At 32.6% G+C, this 20385-nt stretch overlaps 1 protein-coding gene across 1 annotated transcript; it reads left to right on the forward strand.

Moving 5' to 3' along the window:
• Window positions 1-2942: 2942 nt before the first annotated feature.
• LOC125660141 (uncharacterized) lies at window positions 2943-8699 on the forward strand. The gene is made up of 2 exons (XM_056152790.1): window positions 2943-3277; window positions 5477-8699. The coding sequence occupies exons 1-2, from the start codon at window positions 3067-3069 to the stop codon at window positions 6415-6417; spliced, it is 1152 nt and encodes a 383-aa protein (XP_056008765.1). The 5' UTR covers window positions 2943-3066; the 3' UTR covers window positions 6418-8699.
• Window positions 8700-20385: the final 11686 nt, after the last annotated feature.

A 20385-nucleotide genomic window follows, 5' to 3' on the forward strand; every position in this document is an offset into this window, starting at 1 on the left:
AAACATCATAAAACCAGAGACCTACATACAATAACTAAAACATCATAAAACCAGAGAACTACATACAATAACTAAAACATCATAAAACCAGGGAACTACATACAATAACTAAAACATCATAAAACCAGAGACCTACAAACAATAACTAAAACTTCATAAAACCAGAGACCTACATACAATAACTAAAACATAAAACCAGAGACCTACATACAATAACTAAAACATCATAAAACCAGGGAACTACATACAATAACTAAAACATCATAAAACCAGGGATCAACATACAATAACTAAAACATCATAAAACCAGAGACCTACATACAATAACTAAAACATAAAACCAGAGACCTACATACAATAACTAAAACATCATAAAACCAGGGAATTACATACAATAACTAAAACATCATAAAACCAGGGAACTACATACAATAACTAAAACATCATAAAACCAGAGACCTACATACAATAACTAAAACATCATAAAACCAGGGAACTACATACAATAACTAAAACATCATAAAACCAGGGAACTACATACAATAACTAAAACATCATAAAACCAGAGACCTACATACAATAACTAAAACATCATAAAACCAGAGAACTACATACAATAACTAAAACATCATAAAACCAGGGAACTACATACAATAACTAAAACATCATAAAACCAGGGAACTACATACAATAACTAAAACATCATAAAACCAGAGACCTACATACAATAACTAAAACATCATAAAACCAGGGAATTACATACAATAACTAAAACATCATAAAACCAGGGAACTACATACAATAACTAAAACATAAAACCAGGGAACTACATACAATAACTAAAACATCATAAAACCAGGAACCTACATACAATAACTAAAACATAAAACCAGGGATCTACAAACAATAACTAAAACATCATAAAACCAGAGACCTACATACAATAACTAAAACAACATAAAACCAGAGAACTACATACAATAACTAAAACATCATAAAACCAGGGAACTACATACAATAACTAAAACATCATAAAACCAGGGAACTACATACAATAACTAAAACATCATAAAACCAGAGACCTACATACAATAACTAAAACATCATAAAACCAGGGAACTACATACAATAACTAAAACATCATAAAACCAGGGAACTACATACAATAACTAAAACATCATAAAACCAGGGAACTACATACAATAACTAAAACATCATAAAACCAGGGGCCTACATACAATAACTAAAACATCATAAAACCAGAGACCTACAAACAATAACTAAAACATCATAAAACCAGATACCTACATACAATAACTAAAACATCATAAAACCAGGGGCCTACATACAATAACTAAAACATCATAAAACCAGGGAACTACATACAATAACTAAAACATCATAAAACCAGGGAACTACAAACAATAATTAAAACATCATAAAACCAGGGAACTATAAACAATAACTAAAACATCATAAAACCAGAGACCTACATACAATAACTAAAACATCATAAAACCAGAGACTTACATACAATAACTAAAACATCATAAAACCAGGGAACTACATACAATAACTAAAACATCATAAAACCAGAGAACTACATACAATAACTAAAACATCATAAAACCAGAGACTTACATACAATAACTAAAACATCATAAAACCAGAGACCTACATACAATAACTAAAACATCATAAAACCAGGGGCCTACATACAATAACTAAAACATCATAAAACCAGAGACCTACATACAATAACTAAAACATCATAAAACCAGGGAACTACAAACAATAACTAAAACATCATAAAACCAGGGAACTACATACAATAACTAAAACATCATAAAACAATGAACTACATACAATAACTAAAACATCATAAAACAATGAACTACATACAATAACTAAAACATCATAAAACAATGAACTACATACAATAACTAAAACATCATAAAACCAGAGACCTACATACAATAACTAAAACATCATAAAACCAGGGAACTACATACAATAACTAAAACATCATAAAACCAGGGAACTACAAACAATAACTAAAACATCATAAAACCAGAGACCTACATACAATAACTAAAACATCATAAAACCAGGGAACTACAAACAATAACTAAAACATCATAAAACCAGGGAATTACATACAATAACTAAAACATCATAAAACCAGGGAACTACAAACAATAACTAAAACATCATAAAACCAGGGAACTACAAACAATAACTAAAACATCATAAAACCAGGGAACTACATACAATAACTAAAACATCATAAAACCAGGGAACTACAAACAATAACTAAAACATCATAAAACCAGGGAACTACATACAATAACTAAAACATCATAAAACCAGAGACCTACAAACAATAACTAAAACATCATAAAACAATGAACTACATACAATAACTAAAACATAAAACCAGAGACCTACAAACAATAACTAAAACATAAAACCAGAGACCTACATACAATAACTATAACATCATAAAACCAGAGACCTACATACAATAACTAAAACATCATAAAACAATGAACTACATACAATAACTAAAACATCATAAAACAATGAACTACATACAATAGCTAAAACATCATAAAACCAGGGAACTACATACAATAACTAAAACATAAAACCAGGAACCTACAAACAATAACTAAAACATCATAAAACCAGGGAACTACATACAATAACTAAAACATCATAAAACCAGGGAACTACATACAATAACTAAAACATCATAAAACCAGAGACCTACATACAATAACTAAAACATCATAAAACCAGGGAACTACATACAATAACTAAAACATCATAAAACCAGGGAACTACAAACAATATAGATTATTGAGATGGATATGAGATAATCTCATTTAATTGAGTGAATATCATTATACAATAGGACTTAACTTGGTACAAGCTAACTTATTTTAAGAAAGTCAGCATCAGGAGGAGTTAACTAGTATTGCAACTTCCTCTTCCTTTTTGCACCCCACTCAAGTGGAAGGAACAACAGCACGTTAAGCACTTTTTCACAATCAAGGCCAATCCATGCCTCCAAAGAGAAAAAGAGATGGGGGAATGGTTTCTCCAGCCCGGGGCAGAGGACAAAAAAAGTCTCGCCACAACACTAGGCAGCAAAAGCCTGGAACTAAAGAAGTGAGAGATAACCAACCCCCCTTCCAGCACCAGGAATCTTCAGAGAGCGTGCCAGGGAGTGAGGCTGCACCAGATTTGGGGGAGTTTGTGCCTGCCAACTTTGGTAATATTGGTAACTCTGATTTTTCTTTAGATTTAAATGTTGCTGACTTCACCCCTGTACCAGAACTTAGCTACTTTGATAATGTAGGTCAACACATCCCTTTGAAACTGAAGCAAAAAATTTGGGATGGGCAATTTGTTGATTTAGGTTTGCTGTTAAAATCAGCAAAAGAGATTGACTATAGTTTGGGGGGTCAAGGCGAAATTAAAATCAGGGATGGAAAATTCTGCGTTGTCAGGTCTAATGATAGTTCATACCTGACAATTGATAAATGGACTAATGCCTTCATGATTTACATGAGCGTTATGTTGGAAAAATACAGAGCTCGGGCCCAGGAGTTTTTAAAATACATGCGAGATATCAGATTAGCTGCCACTAGATCCCAAGGCTGGTACAAATACGACGAGCAATACCGTCTCCGCAAAGCTAGCAATCCTGAATCCTCCTGGGGCATTATCAGTCAGGAATTTTGGCTACTATATGTGACCGGCCAGAGTTCATTCCATAGTCAAACTCAATTCAGTAATAATAAGCAATTTTCAAGTCAGAGCAGCACATCTGCTGTTACCCAATACTGCTATCATTTCAATCAGGGTAAAAAGTGTAATTTCTTCCCAAAATGCAGGTTCAAGCACACCTGTAGGAGATGCGGAGGAAAACATCCAGCCAACAACTGTTCTTCCAACTCAGCTGTATAAATTGGGCAAGACCCCTATAAGATTAGACAGAGTCATTTACTACTCACAAAATTATTCAGATAATCATTTTTTACGGGAGGGTTTTCAACATGGCTTTAAACTACAATATTCTGGTCCTAGATCACCCAGGTTTTCAAAAAATCTAACAAGTTTAGGCAGACAATATTCAGTTGCAGAGGAAAAGATTTGTAAAGAGGTTACATTGGGGAGAGTGGCAGGCCCCTTTATAGAACCACCTTTTCCAACTTTGCAAGTTTCTCCATTAGGCCTTGTTCCCAAGAAAGATGGCGACTACCGCCTTATTCACCATTTATCATATCCAGAAAATGCTTCAATAAATTATTTTATCGACCCAGAACAGAGTTCTGTAACCTATTCAACTATAGATGATGCTGCTGACATTATTGCCAAATTAGGTAGGGGGGCTTATCTTGCCAAGTCTGATATCAAATCAGCCTTTAGGTTGCTACCAATTAATAGCACGGATTTCGATTTATTAGGTTTTTGCTTTAACGATGCCTTCTATTATGACAAGATGCTTCCATTTGGGTGCAAGATAAGTTGTGCAATCTGGGACAGATTTGCATGCTTTCTGCATTGGTTGACACAGAATTGTTCACAAAATTCCTCTATTCTGCATTATCTGGATGACTTCTTTTTCTGCGGCAGAGAGCATTCCATAAGCAAAAATACCTTGGACACCTTTCTTTCCCTGTGCAGTGATCTGGGGGTCCCAATTGCAAATGACAAAACAGTATATCCAACCCAAGTTCTTACTTTCTTGGGCATCGAATTTGATACGGTGCAAATGATCATGAAATTACCATGGGAAAAAATTCATGAAATTAAACACAAAATTCTTGACATTATGACTTTTAGAAAGGTAACACTTCAGCAACTTCAGTCCATATTGGGGGTTTTGAATTTTGCATGTAGAGTCATAGCTCCAGGTAGGGCTTTCTGTCGACGACTAACCGATGCAACAATCGTCCTTGGCAAACCACATCACCATACCCGGGTAACATTAGAAATGAAAGCTGACCTCCAAGTCTGGCTCACCTTCCTTCAATCTTTTAATGGTATATCAGTCATTACAAAGAGCATATGGGTCAATAACGACACTCTCGAACTTTACACTGACAGTGCAGGGGGAGACTCGGGGGGTTTTGGTATATTTTTTGCAGGCAAGTGGGCATATGCTCAGTGGCCCAGTAGTTGGTTGGCACAAGGCCTAACCCGAGACATGACTTTTTTAGAGCTCTTCCCAGTCCAAGTAGCTATTGAAGTATGGAAGTATCAATTTGCCAACTACAGAATCTTGTTTTACATTGACAATATGGCAGTGGTACATGTTATCAACAAAACAACATCAAGGTCACCTAGGGTCATGAAAATTGTAAGAAAACTGGTTCTAACATGTCTCAAGCATAACATCTTAATTAAAGCAAGACACATACCATCTAAGCTAAATTCTATCGCGGATTGTCTCTCTCGTTCACAGTGGGGCAAATTCCGACGACTAGCACCAACAGCAGATCCATGGCCAGCACCACTTCCCAAGAACATTTGGGAAATTTAAAAAGTGAGGCAAACAGGCTTATCCAGGGTTCCCTCTCAGTCAACACATACAAAGCTTATCAAGGGGCTTTTACCAGTTTCAAAAAATTCTTGAGTAACTGTGGGATTGCAATGGTTTTTCCTATTCCCATTGACCACTTGCTTAATTTTATTGCTCATTTGTCCATTTCAGGTACAGCTTATAGAACAGCTGCATTATACATTAGTGCCCTATCATATTTTCACAAATTAAGAGGCATACAGGATAATACTCAATCATTCATCGTCAAAAAAGCCTTGCAGGGTCTGCACAAAAAGCGAGGTAACCCTGTAGATCCACGAATCCCATTAACCATATCTATTTTGCAACGTGTAGTATCAGCATTGCCATCAGTCTGTAGATCACCATATGAGGCAGCATTATTTTCCACAATTTTTTCAATTGCATATCACGGCTTGCTTAGGGTTAGTGAAGTCTTGTCTATCCATAGGGCACACATTTCCCTTACTAAGAACAATGTCAGCATTCTAATTCCAAGGTCTAAAACTGACCAAATTGGAAATACAACTACGTTGCAGATTTCCAAACATGCCAATTCTGATACTTGTCCAGTGCAATGGGTACTCAAGTTTTTACGGTTGCGCCCTAACAGTGACTCCACCTTATTTTTCATCCATATGGATTACAAACATGTAACAAGATACCAGTTTAATTGCATGCTACAGAAAACACTTAAATTTAATGACATTCAGGGACATTTTAGGCCACATAGCTTCAGAATTGGGAGAGCCACAGATATGGCAAAACAAGGGGTTTCAGATTCAGAAATTAAATCTTTGGGAAGGTGGGAGTCAAATGCTTTTCAAAACTACATAAGATTATAATGTAATGGTTTGTTGAATGGAATACAGGCTAATTTGCCAAAAGTATTCCAGGTTTCAAGACAGTTTGGATAGTAGGATCGTCTATACCTTTTTGGGCTGGTGAAGAGGCACGGAGGAGACCGGGCGGAAAGAACCTCAATCTAGGGGTTGACATCTTTTGGAAGGGGATAAGAGGGCTAAAATGGCAAGACCTCGACAAACTGATAACAGAAGAACTCAAACATCAACCACAACCAGATGTATTGGTTATTCATGCTGGGTCAAACGATCTAACAACAGCTGGCAATACTGCACTTAGATTTGCACATGAAATTCAATGTAGCTTGTATCGCTACAATGCATTGCTACCAAAAACTTTGCTCATTTGGTCAACAATGCTTCCCCGTCTTTACTGGCATGGTGCACCTCTAGGTAAGGGTGGCGCTAAGATCGATCTAAAAAGACGCAAGGTTAATAAGGCTATTAAGAAATTTGTTACCTCTCAAGTTAACGGAGCTTGCATTGTTCATGACAGAAATATAAACGTCCATCAAACCAGTTTATTTAGGTATGACGGAACTCATCTAGCCGAAAGTGGAAATCAAGCTTACTTAAATAACATACAGGGTGGTTTGGAATTTATTTTGGGGGGAAAGGGCAAAATCTTCCCTACGCAATAGTTTGCAGAATCTTGTCACTTGTGGTTGGTTCCTATAACCTGTCATTCATTTAGGAGATAGATACTCTCTAGAGCAATTGGTGGGGAACATCATATCGATGTTTGTGGCGGGGTCAAGGGAGACATCATCCCTGTACAAGCTTAACCTGTTGTCTCTGCCCATCTGCATCAAAGCATGAGGGATTTCTCATGGCTGTGTGTTAACATGGAAGTTAAATGCCATTGAGCAAATGTGTGGAATAACTGGAAACTGCTTGGGGTCTGCAGCATTTCAGTGCTCAGACCCCCTCTACCTCTATAAAAGGAGGAGAGGCTACAGGCTGGGTGGTGTGAAAGTTCTAAACCAGGTAGCAAGCCAGAGACGGGGTGTAAAAGCTGTGCAGCTTGTGTGCCTAGCCACCATGCGTGTTAGGCATGGGGTTCCTTGGCACTCGCATCAAAGCGAGGCCACTAGTTTGCCCATTGGTTTATGGTATCCTAGTTGTCTCCCTTGACTCCTACTAATTTTTGCGGCCAGTATCATCCAACACTGGTGTATTGTGTTTTTATGATGTCATTGCTCAATAAATTCATGTAAAGTACCAATTGGTGTTTATTTTTCATTCTCACTAGTGGCTGAAAGATAATTCAATAATATTGTGAAAAGGCAGACAAAGCAAACTATCTTGGCTGCAATCTTCAATTAATATAGATTATTGAGATGGATATGAGATAATCTCATTTAATTGAGTGAATATCATTATACAATAGGACTTAACTTGGTACAAGCTAACTTATTTTAAGAAAGTCAGCATCAGGAGGAGTTAACTAGTATTGCAACTTCCTCTTCCTTTTTGCACCCCACTCAAGTGGAAGGAACAACAGCACGTTACCCACCCACCCTCCCCATATTTTGAAAAAGTTAAGTAAACCATCAATTTGTTTTACTTTGGTCAAATAATCTGCGCCAAGTATGTTATATTTTTAGGTAAATCGCAGGGCGTGGATTCAGTTAAGCTGAGCCTGTTTTTGTACTTGCATAGGACTGCTCATATGACGATAGTTGCACCTTGCTAATTGCCAACCAGTCAACGAAAGAGGACTATTGAATAAATATCCAGATAATTTTTCTTTTCTTACATTTGTCGCAATTTTAAGGGGGAGGAGTCAGGGAAACATTAAGGCCAATAAGTGTACAAGCTTAACCTGTTGTCTCTGCCCATCTGCATCAAAGCATGAGGGATGTCTCATGGCTGTGTGTTAACATGGAAGTTAAATGCCATTGAGCAAATGTGTGGAATAACTGGAAACTGCTTGGGGTCTGCAGCATTTCAGTGCTCAGACCCCCTCTACCTCTATAAAAGGAGGAGAGGCTACAGGCTGGGTGGTGTGAAAGTTCTAAACCAGGTAGCAAGCCAGAGACGGGGTGTAAAAGCTGTGCAGCTTGTGTGCCTAGCCACCATGCGTGTTAGGCATGGGGTTCCTTGGCACTCGCATCAAAGCGAGGCCACTAGTTTGCCCATTGGTTTATGGTATCCTAGTTGTCTCCCTTGACTCCTACTAATTTTTGCGGCCAGTATCATCCAACACTGGTGTATTGTGTTTTTATGATGTCATTGCTCAATAAATTCATGTAAAGTACCAATTGGTGTTTATTTTTCATTCTCACTAGTGGCTGAAAGATAATTCAATAATATTGTGAAAAGGCAGACAAAGCAAACTATCTTGGCTGCAATCTTCAATTAATAACTAAAACATCATAAAACCAGGGAACTACATACAATAACTAAAACATCATAAAACCAGGGAACTACATACAATAACTAAAACATCATAAAACCAGGGAACTACATACAATAACTAAAACATCATAAAACCAGGGAACTACATACAATAACTAAAACATCATAAAACCAGGGAACTACATACAATAACTAAAACATCATAAAACCAGAGACCTACATACAATAACTAAAACATCATAAAACCAGGGAACTACATACAATAACTAAAACATCATAAAACCAGGGAACTACATACAATAACTAAAACATAAAACCAGGGGCCTACATACAATAACTAAAACATCATAAAACCAGGGAACTACATACAATAACAAAAACATCATAAAACCAGGGATCTACATACAATAACTAAAACATCATAAAACCAGAGACCTACAAACAATAACTAAAACTTCATAAAACCAGGGAACTACATACAATAACTAAAACATCATAAAACCAGGGAACTACAAACAATAACTAAAACATCATAAAACCAGAGACCTACAAACAATAACTAAAATTTCATAAAACCAGGGAACTACATACAATAACTAAAACATCATAAAACCAGGGAACTACAAACAATAACTAAAACATCATAAAACCAGGGAACTACATACAATAACTAAAACATCATAAAACCAGAGACCTACATACAATAACTAAAACATCATAAAACCAGAGACCTACATACAATAACTAAAACATCATAAAACCAGGGAACTACATACAATAACTAAAACATCATAAAACCAGAAAACTACATACAATAACTAAAACATCATAAAACCAGGGAACTACATACAATAACTAAAACATCATAAAACCAGGGAACTACAAACAATAACTAAAACATCATAAAACCAGGGAACTACAAACAATAACTAAAACATCATAAAACCAGGGAACTATAAACAATAACTAAAACATCATAAAACCAGAGACTTACATACAATAACTAAAACATCATAAAACCAGAGACATACATACCATAACTAAAACATCATAAAACCAGAGACCTACAAACAATAACTAAAACATCATAAAACCAGGGAACTACATACAATAACTAAAACATCATAAAACCAGAGACCTACATACAATAACTAAAACATCGTAAAACCAGGGAACTACAAACAATAACTAAAACATCATAAAACCAGGGAACTACAAACAATAACTAAAACATCATAAAACAATGAACTACATACAATAGCTAAAACATCATAAAACCAGAGACCTACATACAATAACTAAAACATCATAAAACAATGAACTACATACAATAACTAAAACATCATAAAACAATGAACTACATACAATAGCTAAAACATCATACAACCAGAGACCTACAAACAATAACTAAAACATCATAAAACCAGGGAACTACATACAATAATTAAAACATCATAAAACCAGAGACCTACATACAATAACTAAAACATCATAAAACCAGAGACCTACAAACAATAACTAAAACATCATAAAACCAGAGAACTACATACAATAACTAAAACATCATAAAACCAGGGAACTACAAACAATAACTAAAACATCATAAAACCAGGGAACTACATACAATAACTAAAACATCATAAAACCAGAGACCTACATACAATAACTAAAACATCATAAAACCAGAGACCTACATACAATAACTAAAACATCATAAAACCAGAGACATACATACCATAACTAAAACATCATAAAACCAGAGACCTACATACAATAACTAAAACATCATAAAACCAGGGAACTATAAACAATAACTAAAACATCGTAAAACAATGAACTACATACAATAACTAAAACATCATAAAACCAGAGACCTACATACAATAACTAAAACATCATAAAACCAGAGACCTACATACAATAACTAAAACATCATAAAACCAGGGAACTACATACAATTACTAAAACAACATAAAACCAGAGACTTACATACAATAACTAAAACAACATAAAACCAGGGACCTACATACAATAACTAAAACATCATAAAACCAGAGACCTACATACAATAACTAAAACATCATAAAACCAGAGACCTACATACAATAACTAAAACATCATAAAACCAGAGACCTACATACAATAACTAAAACATCATAAAACCAGAGACCTACATACAATAACTAAAACATCATAAAACCAGAGACCTACATACAATAACTAAAACATCATAAAACCAGAGACCTACATACAATAACTAAAACATCATAAAACCAGGGGCCTACATACAATAACTAAAACATCATAAAACCAGAGACTTACATACAATAACTAAAACATCATAAAACCAGAGACCTACATACAATAACTAAAACATCATAAAACCAGAGACCTACATACAATAACTAAAACATCATAAAACCAGAGACTTACATACAATAACTAAAACATCATAAAACCAGAGACCTACATACAATAACTAAAACTTCATAAAACCAGGAACCTACATACAATAACTAAAACTTCATAAAACCAGGAAACTACATACAATAACTAAAACATCATAAAACCAGAGACCTACATACAATAACTAAAACATCATAAAACCAGGAACCTACATACAATAACTAAAACTTCATAAAACCAGGGAACTACATACAATAACTAAAACATCATAAAACCAGAGACCTACATACAATAACTAAAACATCATAAAACCAGGGAACTACATACAATAACTAAAACATCATAAAACCAGGGAACTACAAACAATAACTAAAACAACATAAAACCAGAGACCTACATACAATAATTAAAACATCATAAAACCAGGAACCTACATACAATAACTAAAACATCATAAAACCAGGAACCTACATACAATAACTAAAACTTCATAAAACCAGGGAACTACATACAATAACTAAAACATAAAACCAGGGACCTACATACAATAACTAAAACATCATAAAACCAGAGACTTACATACAATAACTAAAACATCATAAAACCAGGGAACTACATACAATAACTAAAACATCATAAAACCAGGGAACTACAAACAATAACTAAAACATCATAAAACCAGAGACCTACATACAATAACTAAAACATCATAAAACCAGGAACCTACATACAATAACTAAAACATCATAAAACCAGGAACCTACATACAATAACTAAAACTTCATAAAACCAGGGAACTACATACAATAACTAAAACATAAAACCAGAGACCTACATACAATAACTAAAACATCATAAAACCAGAGACCTACATACAATAATTAAAACATCATAAAACCAGGGAACTACATACAATAACTAAAACAACATAAAACCAGAGAATTACATACAATAACTAAAACAACATAAATCCAGGGACCTACATACAATAACTAAAACATCATAAAACCAGGGAACTACAAACAATAACTAAAACATCATAAAACCAGAGACCAACATACAATAACTAAAACATCATAAAACCAGGAACCTACATACAATAACTAAAACATCATAAAACCAGGAACCTACATACAATAACTAAAACATCATAAAACCAGAGACCTACATACAATAACTAAAACATCATAAAACCAGAGACCTACATACAATAACTAAAACATCATAAAACCAGGGGCCTACATACAATAACTAAAACATCATAAAACCAGAGACTTACATACAATAACTAAAACATCATAAAACCAGAGACCTACATACAATAACTAAAACATCATAAAACCAGAGACCTACATACAATAACTAAAACATCATAAAACCAGAGACTTACATACAATAACTAAAACATCATAAAACCAGAGACCTACATACAATAACTAAAACTTCATAAAACCAGGAACCTACATACAATAACTAAAACTTCATAAAACCAGGGAACTACATACAATAACTAAAACATCATAAAACCAGAGACCTACATACAATAACTAAAACATCATAAAACCAGGAACCTACATACAATAACTAAAACTTCATAAAACCAGGGAACTACATACAATAACTAAAACATCATAAAACCAGAGACCTACATACAATAACTAAAACATCATAAAACCAGGGAACTACATACAATAACTAAAACATCATAAAACCAGGGAACTACAAACAATAACTAAAACATCATAAAACCAGAGACCTACATACAATAACTAAAACATCATAAAACCAGGAACCTACATACAATAACTAAAACATCATAAAACCAGGAACCTACATACAATAACTAAAACTTCATAAAACCAGGGAACTACATACAATAACTAAAACATAAAACCAGGGACCTACATACAATAACTAAAACATCATAAAACCAGAGACCTACATACAATAATTAAAACATCATAAAACCAGGGAACTACATACAATAACTAAAACAACATAAAACCAGAGAATTACATACAATAACTAAAACAACATAAAACCAGGGACCTACATACAATAACTAAAACATCATAAAACCAGGGAACTACAAACAATAACTAAAACATCATAAAACCAGAGACCTACATACAATAACTAAAACATCATAAAACCAGGAACCTACATACAATAACTAAAACATCATAAAACCAGGAACCTACATACAATAACTAAAACTTCATAAAACCAGGGAACTACATACAATAACTAAAATATAAAACCAGGGACCTACATACAATAACTAAAACATCATAAAACCAGAGACCTACATACAATAACTAAAACATCATAAAACCAGGGAACTACATACAATAACTAAAACATCATAAAACCAGAGACCTACATACAATAACTAAAACATCGTAAAACAATGAACTACATACAATAACTAAAACATCATAAAACCAGAGACCTACATACAATAACTAAAACATCATAAAACCAGAGACCTACATACAATAACTAAAACATCATAAAACCAGGGAACTACATACAATTACTAAAACAACATAAAACCAGAGACTTACATACAATAACTAAAACAACATAAAACCAGGGACCTACATACAATAATTAAAACATAAAACCAGGGAACTACATACAATAACTAAAACATCATAAAACCAGGGAACTACATACAATAACTAAAACATCATAAAACCAGAGACCTACATACAATAACTAAAACATCATAAAACCAGGAACCTACATACAATAACTAAAACTTCATAAAACCAGGGACCTACATACAATAATTAAAACATAAAACCAGGGAACTACATACAATAACTAAAACATCATAAAACCAGAGACCTACATACAATAACTAAAACATAAAACCAGGGACCTACATACAATAACTAAAACATCATAAAACCAGAGATATACATACAATAACTAAAACATAAAACCAGGGAACTACATACAATAACTAAAACATCATAAAACCAGAGACTTACATACAATAACTAAAACATCATAAAACCAGGGAACTACATACAATAACTAAAACATCATAAAACCAGGGAACTACATACAATAACTAAAACATCATAAAACCAGAGACCTACATACAATAATTAAAACATAAAACCAGGGACCTACATACAATAACTAAAACATCATAAAACCAGAGACCTACATACAGTAACTAAAACATCATAAAACCAGAGACCTACATAGAATAACTAAAACATCATAAAACCAGAGACTTACATACAATAACTAAAACATAAAACCAGAGACCTACATACAATAACTAAAACATCATAAAACCAGGGACCTACATACAATAACTAAAACATCATAAAACCAAAGACTTACATACAATAACTAAAACATAAAACCAGAGACCTACATACAATAACTAAAACATCATAAAACCAGAGACTTACATACAATAACTAAAACATCCTAAAACCAGGGACCTACATACAATAACTAAAACATCATAAAACCAGAGACTTACATACAATAACTAAAACATAAAACCAGAGACCTACATACAATAACTAAAACATCATAAAACCAGGGAACTACATACAATAACTAAAACATCATAAAACCAGGGGCCTACATACAATAACTAAAACATCATAAAACCAGAGACTTACATACAATAACTAAAACATAAAACCAGAGACTTACATACAATAACTTAAATATCCTAAAACCAGGGAACTACATACAATAACTAAAACATAAAACCAGAGACTTACATACAATAACTAAAACATCATAAAACCAGGGAACTACATACAATAACTAAAACATAAAACCAGGGAACTACATACAATAACTAAAACATCATAAAACCAGAGACCTACATACAATAACTAAAACATCATAAAACCAGAGACCTACATACAATAACTAAAACATAAAACCAGAGACTTACATACAATAACTAAAACATCATAAAACCAGGGGCCTACATACAATAACTAAAACATAAAACCAGGGAACTACATACAATAACTAAAACATCATAAAACCAGAGACCTACATACAATAACTAAAACATCATAAAACCAGAGACCTACATACAATAACTAAAACATCATAAAACCAGAGACCTACATACAATAACTAAAACATAAAACCAGAGACCTACATACAATAACTAAAACATCATAAAACCAGGGAACTACATACAATAACTAAAACATCATAAAACCAGGGAACTACATACAATAACTAAAACATCATAAAACCAGAGACCTACATACAATAATTAAAACATAAAACCAGGGACCTACATACAATAACTAAAACAACATAAAACCAGAGACCTACATACAATAACTAAAACATCATAAAACCAGAGACCTACATAAAATAACTAAAACATAAAACCAGATACCTACATACAATAACTAAAACATCATAAAACCAGGGAACTACATACAATAACTAAAACCAGGGAACTACATACAATAACTAAAACATCATAAAACCAGGGAACTACATACAATAACTAAAACATCATAAAACCAGAGACCTACATACAATAACTAAAACATCATAAAACCAGAGACTTACATACAATAACTAAAACATCATAAAACCAGAGACATATATACAATAACTAAAACATCATAAAACCAGGGAACTACAAACAATAACTAAAACATAAAACCAGGGAACTACATACAATAACTAAAACATAAAACCAGAGACCTACATACAATAACTAAAACATAAAACCAGAGACCTACATACAATAACTAAAACATAAAACCAGAGACCTACATACAATAACTAAAACATCATAAAACCAGGGAACTACATACAATAACTAAAACATCATAAAACCAGAGACATATATACAATAACTAAAACAACATAAAACCAGAGACCTACATACAATAACTAAAACATAAAACCAGAGACCTACATACAATAACTAAAACATCATAAAACCAGAGACCTACATACAATAACTAAAACATAAAACCAGAGACCTACATACAATAATTAAAACATCATAAAACCAGAGACCTACATACAATAACTAAAACATCATAAAACCAGGGAACTACATACAGTAACTAAAACATCATAAAACCAGGGAACTACAAACAATAACTAAAACATCATAAAACCAGAGACCTACATACAATAACTAAAACATCATAAAACCAGGGAACTACATACAGTAACTAAAACATCATAAAACCAGGGAACTACATACAGTAACTAAAACATCATAAAACCAGGGAACTACAAACAATAACTAAAACAACATAAAACCAGAGACCTACATACAATAACTAAAACATCATAAAACCAGAGACCTACATACAATAACTAAAACATCATAAAACCAGAGACCTACATACAATAACTAAAACATAAAACCAGAGACCTACATACAATAATTAAAACATCATAAAACCAGAGACCTACATACAATAACTAAAACATCATAAAACCAGGGAACTACATACAGTAACTAAAACATCATAAAACCAGGGAACTACAAACAATAACTAAAACATCATAAAACCAGAGACCTACATACAATAACTAAAACATCATAAAACCAGGGACCTACATACAGTAACTAAAACATCATAAAACCAGGGAACTACATACAGTAACTAAAACATCATAAAACCAGGGAACTACAAACAATAACTAAAACAACATAAAACCAGGGAACTACATACAATAACTAAAACATCATAAAACCAGGGAACTACATACAATAACTAAAACATAAAACCAGAGACTTACATACAATAACTAAAACATCATAAAACCAGAGACCTACATACAATAACTAAAACATCATAAAACCAGAGACCTACATACAATAACTAAAACATCATAAAACCAGAGACCTACATACAATAACTAAAACATCATAAAACCAGAGACCTACATACAATAACTAAAACATAAAACCAGAGACCTACATACAATAACTAAAACATCATAAAACCAGAGACCTACATACAATAACTAAAACATCATAAAACCAGGGACCTACATACAATAACTAAAACATCATAAAACCAGAGACTTACATACAATAACTAAAACATCATAAAACCAGGGACCTACATACAATAACTAAAACATCATAAAACCAGGGAACTACATACAATAACTAAAACATCATAAAACCAGAGACCTACATACAATAACTAAAACATCATAAAACCAGGGACCTACATACAATAACTAAAACATCATAAAACCAGAGACCTACATACAATAACTAAAACATCATAAAACCAGAGACTTGCATACAATAACTAAAACATCATAAAACAATGAACTACATACAATAACTAAAACAACATAAAACCAGAGACCTACATACAATAACTAAAACATCATAAAACCAGAGACCTACATACAATAACTAAAACATCATAAAACCAGAGACCTACATACAATAACTAAAACATCATAAAACCAGAGACCTACATACAATAACTAAAACATCATAAAACAATGAACTACATACAATAACTAAAACATCATAAAACCAGAGACTTACATACAATAACTAAAACATCATAAAACCAGGGACCTACATACAATAACTAAAACATCATAAAACCAGAGACCTACATACAATAACTAAAACATCATAAAACAATGAACTACATACAATAACTAAAACATCATAAAACCAGAGACCTACATACAATAACTAAAACATCATAAAACCAGAGACCTACATACAATAATTAAAACATCATAAAACCAGGGAACTACATACAATAACTAAAACAACATAAAACCAGAGAATTACATACAATAACTAAAACAACATAAAACCAGGGACCTACATACAATAACTAAAACATCATAAAACCAGAGAACTACATACAATAACTAAAACATCATAAAACCAGAGACCTACATACAATAACTAAAACATCATAAAACCAGAGACTTGCATACAATAACTAAAACATAAAACCAGGGACCTACATACAATAACTAAAACATCATAAAACCAGAGACTTACATACAATAACTAAAACATAAAACCAGAGACCTACATACAATAACTAAAACATCATAAAACCAGAGACCTACATACAATAACTAAAACATCATAAAACCAGAGACCTACATACAATAACTAAAACATAAAACCAGAGACCTACATACAATAACTAAAACATCATAAAACCAGGGAACTACATACAATAACTAAAACATCATAAAACCAGGGAACTACATACAATAACTAAAACATCATAAAACCAGAGACCTACATACAATAATTAAAACATAAAACCAGGGACCTACATACAATAACTAAAACAACATAAAACCAGAGACCTACATACAATAACTAAAACATCATAAAACCAGAGACCTACATAAAATAACTAAAACATAAAACCAGATACCTACATACAATAACTAAAACATCATAAAACCAGGGAACTACATACAATAACTAAAACCAGGGAACTACATACAATAACTAAAACATCATAAAACCAGGGAACTACATACAATAACTAAAACATCATAAAACCAGACACCTACATACAATAACTAAAACATCATAAAACCTGAGACTTACATACAATAACTAAAACATCATAAAACCAGAGACATATATACAATAACTAAAACATCATAAAACCAGGGAACTACAAACAATAACTAAAACCTAAAACCAGGGAACTACATACAATAACTAAAACATAAAACCAGAGACCTACATACAATAACTAAAACATAAAACCAGAGACCTACATACAATAACTAAAACATAAAACCAGAGACCTACATACAATAACTAAAACATCATAAAACCAGGGAACTACATACAATAACTAAAACATCATAAAACCAGAGACATATATACAATAACTAAAACAACATAAAACCAGAGACCTACATACAATAACTAAAACATAAAACCAGAGACCTACATACAATAACTAAAACATCATAAAACCAGAGACCTACATACAATAACTAAAACATAAAACCAGAGACCTACATACAATAATTAAAACATCATAAAACCAGAGACCTACATACAATAACTAAAACATCATAAAACCAGGGAACTACATACAGTAACTAAAACATCATAAAACCAGGGAACTACAAACAATAACTAAAACATCATAAAACCAGAGACCTACATACAATAACTAAAACATCATAAAACCAGGGAACTACATACAGTAACTAAAACATCATAAAACCAGGGAACTACATACAGTAACTAAAACATCATAAAACCAGGGAACTACAAACAATAACTAAAACAACATAAAACCAGAGACCTACATACAATAACTAAAACATCATAAAACCAGAGACCTACATACAATAACTAAAACATCATAAAACCAGAGACCTACATACAATAACTAAAACATAAAACCAGAGACCTACATACAATAATTAAAACATCATAAAACCAGAGACCTACATACAATAACTAAAACATCATAAAACCAGGGAACTACATACAGTAACTAAAACATCATAAAACCAGGGAACTACAAACAATAACTAAAACATCATAAAACCAGAGACCTACATACAATAACTAAAACATCATAAAACCAGGGAACTACATACAGTAACTAAAACATCATAAAACCAGGGAACTACATACAGTAACTAAAACATCATAAAACCAGGGAACTACAAACAATAACTAAAACAACATAAAACCAGGGAACTACATACAATAACTAAAACATCATAAAACCAGGGAACTACATACAATAACTAAAACATAAAACCAGAGACTTACATACAATAACTAAAACATCATAAAACCAGAGACCTACATACAATAACTAAAACATCATAAAACCAGAGACCTACATACAATAACTAAAACATCATAAAACCAGAGACCTACATACAATAACTAAAACATCATAAAACCAGAGACCTACATACAATAACTAAAACATAAAACCAGAGACCTACATACAATAACTAAAACATCATAAAACCAGAGACCTACATACAATAACTAAAACATCATAAAACAATGAACTACATACAATAACTAAAACATCATAAAACCAGAGACTTACATACAATAACTAAAACATCATAAAACCAGGGACCTACATACAATAACTAAAACATCATAAAACCAGAGACCTACATACAATAACTAAAACATCATAA

The sequence above is a fragment of the Ostrea edulis genome, chromosome 1 (genome assembly GCF_947568905.1).
Source record: "Ostrea edulis chromosome 1, xbOstEdul1.1, whole genome shotgun sequence".
NCBI classification, from domain to species: Eukaryota; Metazoa; Mollusca; class Bivalvia; order Ostreida; family Ostreidae; genus Ostrea; species Ostrea edulis.